We start from the raw sequence: 13,243 nt of genomic DNA, 5'->3' as shown, positions 1-13,243 counted from the left end.
GTGGTACGGGGGGAATGAAACACAACACAGCAAATCTGAGCCCACCCCCGCCTGGGTCTGACCTTCTGGTTCCACTAAACCCAACGAGGAAAAAAAAAAACCCTTATTTGTCCTCAGTTTCAGCCTTTGGCTTCAGTTTTACAGTTCCATTTAATTGGCCTTAAAAGGGTCAATTTTCAGTCTTGACAATTAGAGCATTGACTTTGTCTTGCCAAAGCTTGTCTGAGCCCTCGCTGCAGAAAGCATCTTTGCAAAACTTGTCTCCTTGAACATTTAAACTGTCAGACCTAATTACCCGCATTGCTTCAGCTGAATGGGTTTCTTTCCTCTCAGCCAGCAGCAATATTTTGTTACTGTCTATGAAACATAAACTGCATCCTGAGTTAGAAGCAGCCGTTTTCTGAATCGCTGCTCTTACCATCGCCCTGGATTTGCCTCTTGAGTTGCAGTTTAAAATGCTCAGCCCTTTGCAAAATGCTCCCCGAAGGCGAGTAGGCTCCTGTGCCGGAGCTGCCTCAGTGTCCTCCTCTGCCTTCTGCCTTGCAGAAAAGCCCGAGCTGGACGAGATCACCCTGGAGCGAGTGCTGGAGGAGCTGGAGACCATGTGCTACGAGAACATGAACATCGCCATCGAAACGGAGGAGGGCTTGGGCATCGAGTATGACGAGGACGTGGTGTGCGACGTCTGCCGCTCGCCGGAGGGGGAGGACGGCAACGAGATGGTGTTCTGCGACAAGTGCAACGTCTGCGTGCACCAGGTGAGCCCCTGCCGCGGGGGGAGAGCCGCAGGTTTTGGCCGCCTGCACGTCACGCTCCTGTACTCCCCTCTGGGCTCCTTCCATCCCCACCGTCCCCCTTTCCCTGAGCTGCTGTAGCCCCTCTTCAGCTTTTCTGATGGATCCCCAACGCGTCTCCAGCAGAGCGAGGGTAGCAAATGGGGTCTTGGATAGCTGGCAGACAGCAAACTTTATTTTCTTACTTTCTCAGCCCCAACCCTTCATAAGTGCCCACAGAAATACACAACCAGAGGTTGAAAACCGCTTCCTGCAAGCTTGCTTTGCCTCCTTGTTCTCTGGTCCCTGTGGTATTTTATTTTATGCCTCCTCTTCCATTTTTCTTCTTTCTTTACCCCATCTTTTTTTATGAAACTGCAGCCGTGGGACCTTTAGCACCCAGGGGTGACCAGCAACCGTGTGCGGGACTGGCTGGTGGGCTGGCAGGGGTGAGGGTCTGCAGCCCTGCCCGCGCCCTGCACTCGCCGGGGGGGTGGGCTTGCGTGGACCTCCAGCCTCCTCCTCCACAGCGCTGTACTGGGGGTAGTAGGACCTTCCAGCTCCACTAGCGCTGTTTCACATCGCAGGGTTTCTGTCCCAGCTTCCTTGCTGTACAAGTGTAGGATTTCACTTTATTTTGCTGCCTGGAGGAAAATAATTTTATTTTTAGAATTGAATGCAAATTCTTCAAGCCCTTGCTGGGGGGTCTGTGGGCTCCTGCGCTTGGTGCTCGAGGCGGGGAGACCTTGACGAGGAGAAGGCAGCCTTGGGAGGGTCTCCAAGGTCCCACACAGGTCCAGGGAGGTTTTGCTGGTTGTGCTTTGAGGGGAAGCGCGTTGTGGTGCTGGGACGGCCGTGGCAGCTCTTGGGCTTCACCCTCTGTGTGAAGGGTTTGGTTTTTTTTTTCCTCTGAAGAGAGCCATTTGCTCATCTTTTGGGCAGCTTTTCCATCAGCGCTTCCTGGAGGTGGGAGAGTGTTGGAGATATCTATAGTTGCGGGAGGTGGGTGGTTTGAATGGTTTCCATCAGTGAATCAGATTCCACAAAATACCAGGACGATTCGGGGATGGGGTTGGGGTTTTTTTTGTGTTGTGTTTTTTTTTTTTTTAACAAGCCCAAGTGGCCATATCAGGCTGTGAGCTGACACGTGCCGGTGGGCAGGGGCTCAGGGGGAGGCAGGGCTGCCGTGGGGACGTAGGGACCCCGGCTGTGCCCACCACAGGCCGAGGCACCCCGTAGGCTCCACTTTCGGCTGCAAACCCGCTGGGAGCAGGGCGGTGCCGCAGAAGGGGACACGGAGGGCTGGATTTCGAGGCTTTGAAAGAAAAGGGAGATTTTCCGTTGTTTTCAGGGAGCAGAGTCCAGCCCTAAGCCCGATGCCAGCCCGTAAGCTGCCTGTGATTTAATCTCTGCCCCGATTTACGCCCTGAGCCACAAAGTCCAGAGCCACAGCGCAGGGTGTTACGTGGCATCATGTTTCTTCTCTAACCTTCCCCATCCCTTCGTCAGCCCCACGTCCGAAACCTGCTGGGGACGATGCTTTCCTGCGGGCAACCGGGTGCTGCTGCCGCCTGCTCCATGTATTTGGGCAGCGGTGGAGGGGGGCTGGGGTCCCGGGGGACATGGCCGGAGCGATGCCGCATCCTACTGCATCCCAGCGGGAAGGGGCAGAGGACGGGTTGTGCTCAGACACACGTTGGTGGGTTATGGTGCCAGAAGGGATCGTTGTAATCATCTCATCTGCATAACACAAGCCATGAGGCTCGCTGTTAATTAATTCCTATGAAGCGTAGCTTTTAGAAAACACATGCAATCTTCATTTTAAAATTTTCAGCGAGGAGGAATCTTCCCCCCCGCTGCTAAATCGTTGTGGTTCATCGCTCTCGCAGTGGCAACATCACACTTCTGTTTAGCATGGAAATGATCCATCTCCAGCTTCCAGCCACCGCGCTGTGGTCCAAATTCCCATTCCCTGGCGTGGGGACACAGCCGAGCCCTCCCTCTGTTACATGGACTACACCAGGCTTTTCTGTGGCTCAGCATCCTCCCTGGTGTTTCGATGTCCCCTTCTCGGTGACGTTGAGCCCGTGACAGCGATAAAAATAGCTGCTCTGCTCCTACGCAGCATTGCTCTGGCTCCGTGTTCCCAGAGCATCTTCTGGCTGGTGCTGGGCTGAGAGAGCGTGTTTAGCTGATAACCCACCTCGTTTCCAGAGCTGCTCCTTGTCCGGGACAGAGGCCCTGTAGTGTTTGCTCCAAGGAGCAGAATTGCACCGTTAGCTGCTCTAAAACCTCTAGGAATAAATAACTGAGAGCCAAGACTCTGCTAGAGATGCACACCTGGTCGTAATTCCTGTTTTCCCCTGCATTTTGAGATCAGTCTGGCAGTTTATTCTCTTGGTAGTACGTACCAGGCTGGTTTCTGTCTGGTACTAAATCAGATGTTTTATAAAACTCTGTTACAGAAATGATTTATCTGTCAGATTTGGAGGCGCTGTGAAATACACAGTTAAGTCTCTGTGAAGCGTGTAGACTCGCAGCAATAATATTACCTCCCTTAATTCCTTATTATCCCAATAATCTGCTCATGAGGTGTCTTTTTCCCCTTGGAAATCACTATCAGAGTCAATTTGTGCTTTGGGGCAAGCTAAAGTCATGTTATAAAGTCTGTCCTTGGCCAGTAAAGACTGAGGACATGCTTTTCCCACGCTCGCGCATCTCCGCGTGCCCGCTCTGCCCCTGTCCCCACCTGCGGCACCAGGACGAAAAACTGTTCCTTTTGGGGGTAAACTTCAAAAAGTGGAGTTGACAAACGCCTGGGCTCAATTTACAGCCAACAGCACCGGGGATCCGTATCGGCACTGCCTGCTTGCCTTCTGGAGGGACGTCAGAGCAGCCAGATCCAGAATTAGTTACATCGCCTCGCTTAAAATAGTGGCGCAGCCCCGCGTTGGGGCCCAAGGCAGTTGTCTGCCACTCTCTGAAAACCTTTTAAGTGCGAGTTATCGGGACCTGCCGGTTAAAAACTGCCTAGTTTTAGCAGTGGCTATTTAATACGGTCATAAGTTATGGCTGAAGTGGAAAGTATTTTATCATCATCATTATGTGATACGCCTTATCATTTGGCTCTTCCCCAAGTACAGAAGAGAAATATTTATGAAGCGCTTTGGCTTTGCTGCATCCTGCACTATCGCAGCAGGTCGGGGAGCTCCGTGGGCGACCCACGTCCTTTAGTTCTCACTCTCTTGGCCGTAGACTTGTCCTTGCCTCCTTTAGATTTATCGACCTTTACGGTTCCTCCCTTCTCGTTTATATTCACGACTATCGGTTTCCTGTTTTTACCTTTCCGTAGTTATTTTCGCTTCCCCTCCAGGCTGTGTTGGGTGTGTAACCAGCGTGGCCATCCTTCTCAATCATGGGGTTGTGGCTTTTCAGCCCTCAGCTACCTCAGAGGTTTTCTCCGCACGGCATTTCTGCCTTCTCCGAGTCGTCGTGGGTCTGATAGCTGTTCAGAAACGGGCAGGAGATCAGCGGGCAGATGTCCGCACCACAGAGCTGCCGGTGGTGGGGGCTCTGATGGAGCTTTTGCCCCCCGACCCAGAGCCGGGCGGATGCTCAGCACTAAGTTTGTATACTTAGTTTTTAATTAAAACCCAGGACATATTGATCTGGCATCAGTATCCACATGAAAACAGGGAAGGTAGCAAGGAAGGAAGAACTTAACCTCGCTGTCTGTGGTTGCGGAGCCGCTTCGCATCTGCTGTTTATTATTGTGATGCCCAGATGCGGTGGCCACGAGCCAGCGGTAGTGAAAAAGGTAGGAGTGAAGGAGGAGGCCCTGGAGGATGCTCTGCCCGGGCTGCTGGGACTAACCCACCTCCCTCGTGTCTGCGCAGGCGTGCTACGGCATCCTGAAGGTCCCCATCGGGAGCTGGCTGTGCCGGACCTGCGCCCTCGGGGTTCAGCCAAAGTGTCTACTGTGCCCGAAGAGAGGGGGAGCGCTGAAGCCCACCCGGAGCGGGACGAAATGGGTCCACGTTAGCTGTGCCTTATGGATACCTGAAGTAAGATGTTTTCCAATCTCCACTTGACACGCGGGTGGGCGCAGAGCTGGTTTCCAGGTCTGAGCCCAGGATGTTCATTAGTGGTCTAAATAGCAAGTCCAGTTTGGCTCATCAAGCCATGCCGGTCGGTCATGGGACTGTGTGTTTAATTAGCAGCCACGCGGCACCCCATTAAGGGAGGACACGGAGGTAGGGTGCAAGGGCGCAGAGGTGGGGGGCATTCACAGGACCTGCCTGGGCAGGGTAAAGCTAAGTTTATGTGACCATCTGAGATACACAGCATCATCCAGATGAGAATTAGTTCAGAGGAAACACTGACATAAATTTTTCCTTCCATCTCATCCAGATTTGTTTCTGGTTTTTGGAGTTTGGGTTTTTTTTCCAAATTACAGGTGACCCTGAAAAAAAACAATTAAGAAACCCATCCCTCATTCAGGCTGCCACAGACATCCTCCTGTAAGAGATTGGGATGGTAACTAGTATTTACAACTTGTCTTCTTTTTCGTGACCAGGTTAGCATTGGATGTCCTGAAAAAATGGAACCCATTACAAAGATCTCACATATCCCAGCAAGCAGATGGGCTTTGTCCTGCAGCCTCTGCAAGGAGTGCACTGGGACATGTATTCAGGTATGTAACTCAGCACCGAAGAAACTCAGACCCCTGGGGTTGTGCCCGTAATAGCCACCGGAGATTCTTGAGCTGTTAGTGGACATGATCTGGCCGAGTCTTAGTCCTGCTCTGAGTAAACCTGACAACAGGGAGCATGGGTGCCCATCAGACGTCATCAGATGTTGTTTGCAATCGTTTAATGTGTTGAGTGCTAGGAATCTAGATTAACTTTCTTTGCATAACACAGTGATGTTGCTGTAGTGACAGTAATTACCAGGACTGCAAATGACCTTGATTTGAAATCAGGAACCTCCAGCAGAAAGGCTTGGCGTAGCAGCCAGCAAAGTGAGATACTCACGAGATACGTAGCCCAAGTATTTCACAAACCAGTGAGGGTTGGCTGGGAAGCCTTTCTGTTGGGGGGATATCGGGAAACCCTGGGATTAGATAGTCCTCACTTGGAAAATAGAGTATTTACCGCATATTACATTCCCACATTTTCTCCACACCTAAGCAAACCACTGCAGACATCTGATTGCCTGCTCTCCCCGCAGCAGCAGCATACTAAAGAGGGGGCGAGACGTTCTCATTTCAGACCGAAAGCAGGACGCTCTGGGCTTTCCTATTACAAACGTGGGACAGAGCTTCCCGGGCCATGCTCTCTCTTCTTGGGGAGCAAGGAGCAGAAGCTCCCATCCAAAATGCAGCACACTTGGTGTGGAGCATTTGGGGAGCTTTGCTGCATCCAGTGATTCCCCCTGCTCTGCCAGTGTAATGTCCTGGTGGTCCCTGGGGACGGGCTGGGGGATCTGCTGCTCTGCGGTGCCTGGTGCTTTCATTGATAGACCAGGTACGGAAGCAGTCTTGGCATGCAGGGCGGCGGTGGAATAGCCATTAAGCTTTGAAAAATTGGGAGAAAGTTTGGGATGTGTACCAATCCTGACTGATCAGCTCCTGTACAGCAACGGGAGCTGCACCTCGCAGGTCGGCGTAGGCAGCAGTGACTATTGGGGACCAGGAGTAGTTGGCTGGTTGCTGAAGGGCGATAGGAATAGGAGGTCTGCAGGCTCCGCTGCATTTGTGCCACTGCCTTGGGTTTAATGCTTTAAAGGGAGCTATTTAAAAGCAACCCCCTTAGCTTGAAATGAAATCTCACAATACTTCTTTAAATCTCTAGCGTTGACTCACTTCTTTTTTGTTGACTCTGGGTGGATCTGCTTATTCACCCTGCCAGATGGAGATACTGTGTCATAACGGCAACTGCTTTCAAAGAACGGAAGGGCAGGGAAGAAGGCAAACAGGCTTGGCAGCATCAAAAAGAATTCAGCTTCTCTGAGGCTTCATCCTCTTAGTGCCGGCATGGCACGGGAGCTGTGAGATCCCTGGGACTGAACGGATTTGCATTAAAGGTCACCTGAGATGGAACAGGAGCTTTATTGTCTCCTGTGCCGGCAGCTCACGGTTTATAAGTCTTCACGAGATTGTCACCGGAGCATTTGCTGAGGCCACCCTGGCACGCTCAGGATGGTTTTGCTTCAAGGAAAAGGGGGAGAAGGGAAAAAAAAAAGCAGGCAGTGCTTTATTTAAGGATTTATGGGGTAAATCAGCAAGTTCACCCATGGATAAATAAACACGCGTAGAGCTCTGTTTTGAAAGCTTATGTTTATGGAGCTTATTTTTGATTAGTGCCTGTTTATACAGGTGTAATCTAACTACCTTTGTCAGCGTTTTGGGTTTATGACCCAGCTCTAAAAGGGGAAGGTTGTTTTCTGTTAAAGCACTGAGCTTTTATTCTTGGCAGCGGGAATCAGATGCTCCAGGTGGGCAGGTCTGGGGAAGGAAGGGTGTCGCTTCCAGGAGGAGGTTTTCCAAGTGGCTGGTTGGAACTGGGCTTTGCCGAAAAGGGACGCAAAATCCGGATCACAAGCTGGAGGGGTGGAAGACTCTCATCCCAGAGGGACATGGGGATGCTCAGAGGCAGCACCGCAGCTTAAGAAAACACCCACCTCGACCACATTTACAGAGACCAATGTGAGATATTTTTGCGTAGGCACCTCTGTGCATCAGGTATTTTTCCTCATCCAAATTTGACCATCAAAAGGGAAGCAAACCCAGGGAAGCCTGTGGAAGGGCTCCCCACTGCTCTCCATGTCTCTGACCTTGCTGCTTGCATGTAATTACTTCCCTTGCTTTTCTGTGCAGAGCTGTGAACCCGGTGTAACTCGGTGTGGCTGTAGTTGAGCCAGAGCTCCCGGACGCTGGGCAGGGATGCAGCCGTGGAGGCACGCTTCCCCCGTCTCCTGTTACGGGGAAATCATGACTTCATGGTGGTGCTTGTGGTCAGACATCAGGAGATGCCAAAGAGAGCAGGAATTTGCTTGCTTGCTTTGCTGAGACGGAAAAGAGAGTGCTAGGAGCCGGGCTCCAGCACAGCCTGCGTCCCAGCTGCGCTTGCTGGGGACCCAGCTCCCTCCTCACCAACTCCCTCCTCGCTTCTCAGAGCAACTGGAAGAGCTCACCAAGGCCTTTCAATGCAGCGCAAAATGCCAGGTCTCTGTTAGTTGCTGGTAGGCTTCTCCAAAGGGCACGATCTTTTGCTGTCATCATCTTCCAGCTTTCTTTTTGTTGTTGTTTTTTGGAGAAAAAGCCCTGGGAAGTGTCCTCCACCACTCGCTCGTGCATTACCACTCCTCTGCCCGCTGCTGCCCGCTCCCCTTGAGCTGCTTGTGTCACTGGTCCCCATCCACTGGGATAACTGGTGCGGTGGTTCCCGGAGCTGTCGTCCGATTGTGCCTGTAGCCCTGAAAACGTACAGCTTGACATCAGGGGAAGAGCAGCGTGCGTGCACCGTGCAGCCCCCACGCCGTCCTCTGCCTCAGCCCCGCATCCTCCGAGGGTGTCTGCGATGCCTGTTCCGGCTGAGAAGCGCTGCCAGGACCCAGACCATCTGTGGTCACTAAAAATCACGTGGTACTTTTTGTAAGGATGCAGAAGTGTCGTGGCTGATGGCTTGGCTGGAGTTCAGCACCGGTAATTAATTTTTCCTTCCTGAGTTCCCCTCGCAGTTCTGGTGGAGGAGCTGCTTCCTTCCCCTCTGGCCCCGAACTGCAGCAGAGCATCTCTGTAAGCTGGTGAGCTGCTGTTTGGATTTCCTTGGCAAATAAAATCATCCCTCTAGTTCTTCCCAGTAAGAGTGGTTTGAGGAGTAATTAACAGCCCATGTTAATTGCTGGTGCAGCTTTCACCCTCTCTCTCGGAATTCTGTTTGGGGATGGATTTGCCTGGATAAGCAAAGTGTGCTGAAATCCTTGAAGGAAAGGTGCTGTAAGATAACGAAGCACGATCGATAACGAAGCAGACTTGGGGACTGTGCCAGTCTTTTGAGCCCGGTTTATTCTGCGTGGTAGATCCCTCCCTCCCGCGAAGAGTGGTTTCATTCCAGCGCTGTTCTGGGATGGATCAATATGTTTTTATTGTTGGTTTATGCAAGGTCCCTGCGTAGCCGCGGCCGACCAGGTACCTTTCTTTGTTGCCCTGTCAGCCAAGCTGCCTAATTATTTTCTTTTTGCATTTTGGGCATGGTTTCTGACAAGTGCTGCTTGCCATCTGTCGGAGGAGAGATCCAGGACGGGTGCTATTGGATTTGCTTTATTCCGAAGGTGGAGTGCTGGTCGTTCCCGTTAGCGGGTGCGCCGTGCATCCTTGTCCTGGCAGAAGCCACAACCGTGGTACTAATGCCAATATCACTGCCGGTGACAGAAACAGGAGGGAGGGGACATCGCTGCGTGGCTTTCCTTAGCTCACAGAGTTCACCGACAGCGGCGAGTTCTCCGTGTCCACTTTCTGGACTTTGATGTGCATAACAGCACAAAAGGATGCTGTAGTTTGAAGCACCCCCAGCTGTTATGCCACAACAGCCAGGATGGAGCGCATCAGGAGCGCATCAGGAGCGCATCAGGAATATATCAGGAGTGCATCAGGAGTGCATCAGGAATATATCAGGAGTGCATCAGGAATATATCAGGAGTGCATCAGGAATATATCAGGAGCGCATCAGGAGCGCATCAGGAGTATTTCAGGAGTGCATCAGGAATATATCAGGAGTGCATCAGGAATATATCAGGAGTGCATCAGGAATATATCAGGAGCGCATCAGGAGCGCATCAGGAGTATTTCAGGAGTGCATCAGGAATATATCAGGAGTGCATCAGGAATATATCAGGAGTGCATCAGGAATATATCAGGAGCGCATCAGGAGCGCATCAGGAGTATTTCAGGAGTGCATCAGGAATATATCAGGAGTGCATCAGGAATATATCAGGAGTGCATCAGGAATATATCAGGAGCGCATCAGGAGCGCATCAGGAGTATTTCAGGAGTGCATCAGGAATATATCAGGAGTGCATCAGGAATATATCAGGAGTGCATCAGGAATATATCAGGAGCGCATCAGGAGCGCATCAGGAGTATTTCAGGAGTGCATCAGGAATATATCAGGAGTGCATCAGGAATATATCAGGAGTGCATCAGGAATATATCAGGAGCGCATCAGGAGCGCATCAGGAGTATTTCAGGAGTGCATCAGGAATATATCAGGAGTGCATCAGGAATATATCAGGAGTGCATCAGGAATATATCAGGAGCGCATCAGGAGCGCATCAGGAGTATATCAGGAGTGCATCAGGAGCGCATCAGCAGTATATCAGGAGTGCATCAGGAGTGCATCAGGAGCTCCGTAGCTCCATGCAGTACCATTACCGTCTTGGCTACCAGAGAAGAAAGCTCAATCACAGGCGCTTCCAGCTGGCAAAGGCCTCCAACCTGAATGTGCATCGCATCTCCTCCTTGTATTGATGCTTGCCCCATGGCTGCAGGAGCAAGCGCCTGCGCTTTAAAAGCCAGTGCATGATATACTGATTGCACCAAATAAATCTGGACGCAGTGAGTCAGGCTGGGCTCCCTCTGTCCCTCCTTCGTTACCAAAAATAAATACTCGAGCACGGAGCCGGTGCTTCAGCTGCGTGGGAGGCTGCGACAGGGCTTGTCCCGCGGGATGGGCAGGGCAGGGTGGGTGCACCGGCCTGGTGCGGGGAGCACCAAGAGGTCCCACATGATGTCAGGCTCTGTGCAAGTGCCGGCAGCGTACGAGAGGGAGCTGATTTTTGCAAGCGATCAGCTATTTTCACGAGCAATTTCCGGCTGAAATTAGGACCAAACAGACAAATTTAAACAGGGGAAGCAGAGGATAGGAGTTAATAATCTGCTTGCATTTGGTGCCTGCGGGAGTTAGTGCCCAGCATCGCTGCCCAGAGCCGTGCCGGTACAGCTCAGGGCTCGGCCACGGCAGGGCTGCATCCAGCTCTTCCCTCTGCATCCAGCTCTTCCCTCTGGTTTCGGAGGCTTTGGAGCAGGGCCTGGAGAGCCCTGGAAGGGGAGGACTTGGAGACCGCTTGCCTACGCTTTTCTTGGCCCTGGCAGCCATGCAAGTCTCTCGCTTTCATAAGCACCAGCAGATTCATAAACAAAGTCAAGGGAAAATATCTAAAAGCAGCAATGTCAAAAGTTCACACGCTGGGTGACTGAGCAGGAATTCAGGGCTGATGGGATGAAGATAAAAAGCCATAAAACTTCTGTTCCTCAACTACTACCAGAATATTTTTTTTTCTTTCTTTTTGAGAATTAAAGTGCAGCAGAGCCCCAGTAAAACTCCACAGCATCCCAAATGGTTTGTCCAGGAAATTTCACGTGCCTCCACCTGGTCCTTCAGGCCACAACTGCATCTTCATCCCCCGCAAGAACAATTCTTCTATAAATGCTGAAATATGGTGCCTACAGTAATAGCCCACTTAAAATGTCTCATTATTGCAGTTTAACTGGTCATTAGCAGCTGGAATAGACTGATTTCTTACGGGTTATGGCTGAAATAATTACCTGACACTCTGAGCCATTAAAAACCAGTTAATGAGTAGAGGGGGAGACGGTGCTGATGTGGACAGGGGCACTGCGCTGGCTGGAGGAACCCCCTCTGTAGGAAAGCAGGCTGAGGTTTGTTGCCTGCAGGATCCAAGTTTAAGTCTGAGGTAAGTTAGGGAAATTGTTAAAAAATGAATCTGATACAAGTTTGACAACAGTCTAGCCACCATACCAGTTCTAAGAAGTTGATTTCGTGATGTTTTGCTCTGTATATGCTGAGTTGCCTTTTTTTTTTTCTTTTTAATGGAGCTAATTAGAGGCTGTGTAATTTCCAGAGGAGAAAGGCATCATGCTCCGGGAGCGTTGGCTGCTTCTGAGATACCACATTCACTCATAAACGTTGACATGTTCTGTATGCTTTCAATAAAAATGGCATATTAGCTTTAGATGTGGTAAGAGAGTGGAATAGTTTAAGGGTGAAATACAGATGAAAATTTCTCCATCGGGAGAAATCCATTGACAGTCTTTGAGCATCCCATTGGCCCGTGCTGTTGTCTTTGGCTGTTGACATGTCGTCTTGGAAGAACCATCGGAAGCTCCTGTCTATGGTAGGTGAAAGATGAGCAGGGCCCGTCACAGAGAAGGATTAAAGCAGGTAAGGTGGGAAGGTGCCTGCTGGTATCTAGTGAACCCTGGGTTTCTTCTGTTTGGGTGTCCGGCTCATGGCTGTGTAAGACTTGGGCAATACAGGTGTTCCTCCGTAAGGACTATCTGTAGTGGAGCATCCATCACTTCATGGTAGGTGTTGTCACTCAGATGGGTGTCACAGTTTTTGTGGCAAGCCAGGCTCGAGCTTTGTGGTCACGTTGTGTTGGTAAGCATCCCCCCCGACCGATGGTGCTTTTCCCTGGCCGTAAGCCCTGTCCTTCTCCCCACAGTGCTCCATGCCCGCCTGTGTCACCGCGTTCCACGTCACCTGCGCCTTCGACCACAACCTCGACATGCGGACTATTCTAGCAGACAACGACGAAGTGAAGTTCAAGTCCTTCTGCCTTGAGCACAGCACCGGTGCCACCAAGTTGCCTGAGGAGGCACGGACAGAGCCTGACCAAGCCCAGCTGGACTTGGAGAAGGTCACGCTGCGGAAGCAGAAGCTCCAGCAGCTGGAGGAGGACTTCTATGAACTCGTGAAGCCTTCAGAGGTGGCGGAGAACCTTGACTTAAGCGAGTCGCTGGTGGATTTTGTCTACCAGTACTGGAAGCTGAAGAGGAAAGCAAATTCCAACAAACCACTGCTGACACCAAAAACAGATGAAGTGGACAACTTGGCCCAGCAAGAACAGGACGTTCTCTACCGACGCTTAAAGCTCTTCATGCACCTCAGACAAGACCTGGAGAGGGTGAGTACAGCTTTTCCTTCAATGGTGTACCCATATGCTCCATCAGGGCCACTTTAATGTGTGCTGGCGCCTATAGGCAGAATGAGCCCTGTTCCCTAGTGACTCATTTCGACTCCCCTAACAGTTGCGTCCCTTCATCTAGAGCGTTATTCAGAAGAATAACGGTGCTCAGCGTGCGTGTATCATCACTGCCAAAACACTGACACTGATGAAATAAGTTAGTGGCAGTCTCAGCCGGGGGTTCAAAAGAGCAAATGTCTGTGGGGAGAGGGGGGGCTGGGTGGCTGGGAGGCAGATGATGCTCCTCCACCGAGCTCTTCCTAGTCTCAAACCACAAAATTATCCTGTGCTGCCCCTTTCCAGCAGCATTATTTACTTACATTAAACATCAAAGACGGGTGAATGGCAGGAGCGAGCTGCAGGGCCGGCGGGACTGGGCATTCCCTGCCCTGCGCCGCCGAAAGTGGGTCGGCTCCCGGGGG

General features: G+C 51.3%; 1 protein-coding gene across 1 annotated transcript in view; it reads left to right on the top strand.

Moving 5' to 3' along the window:
• Window positions 1–546: 546 nt before the first annotated feature.
• The window catches only part of JADE2 (jade family PHD finger 2), a gene marked incomplete at both ends in the record, with an annotated part of 26,267 nt that continues 13,570 nt past the window's right edge, over window positions 547–13,243 (top strand). The window contains 4 exon segments of the mRNA XM_009587996.1: window positions 547–758; window positions 4,670–4,837; window positions 5,350–5,466; window positions 12,300–12,761. Of these exon segments, the coding sequence (XP_009586291.1) occupies window positions 547–758; window positions 4,670–4,837; window positions 5,350–5,466; window positions 12,300–12,761 (959 nt within the window).

The sequence above is a fragment of the Fulmarus glacialis genome, unplaced genomic scaffold (assembly GCF_000690835.1).
Source record: "Fulmarus glacialis isolate BGI_N327 unplaced genomic scaffold, ASM69083v1 scaffold26580, whole genome shotgun sequence".
Classification (NCBI taxonomy): domain Eukaryota; kingdom Metazoa; phylum Chordata; class Aves; order Procellariiformes; family Procellariidae; genus Fulmarus; species Fulmarus glacialis.
This window is presented reverse-complemented; position numbering and strand designations above follow the sequence as displayed.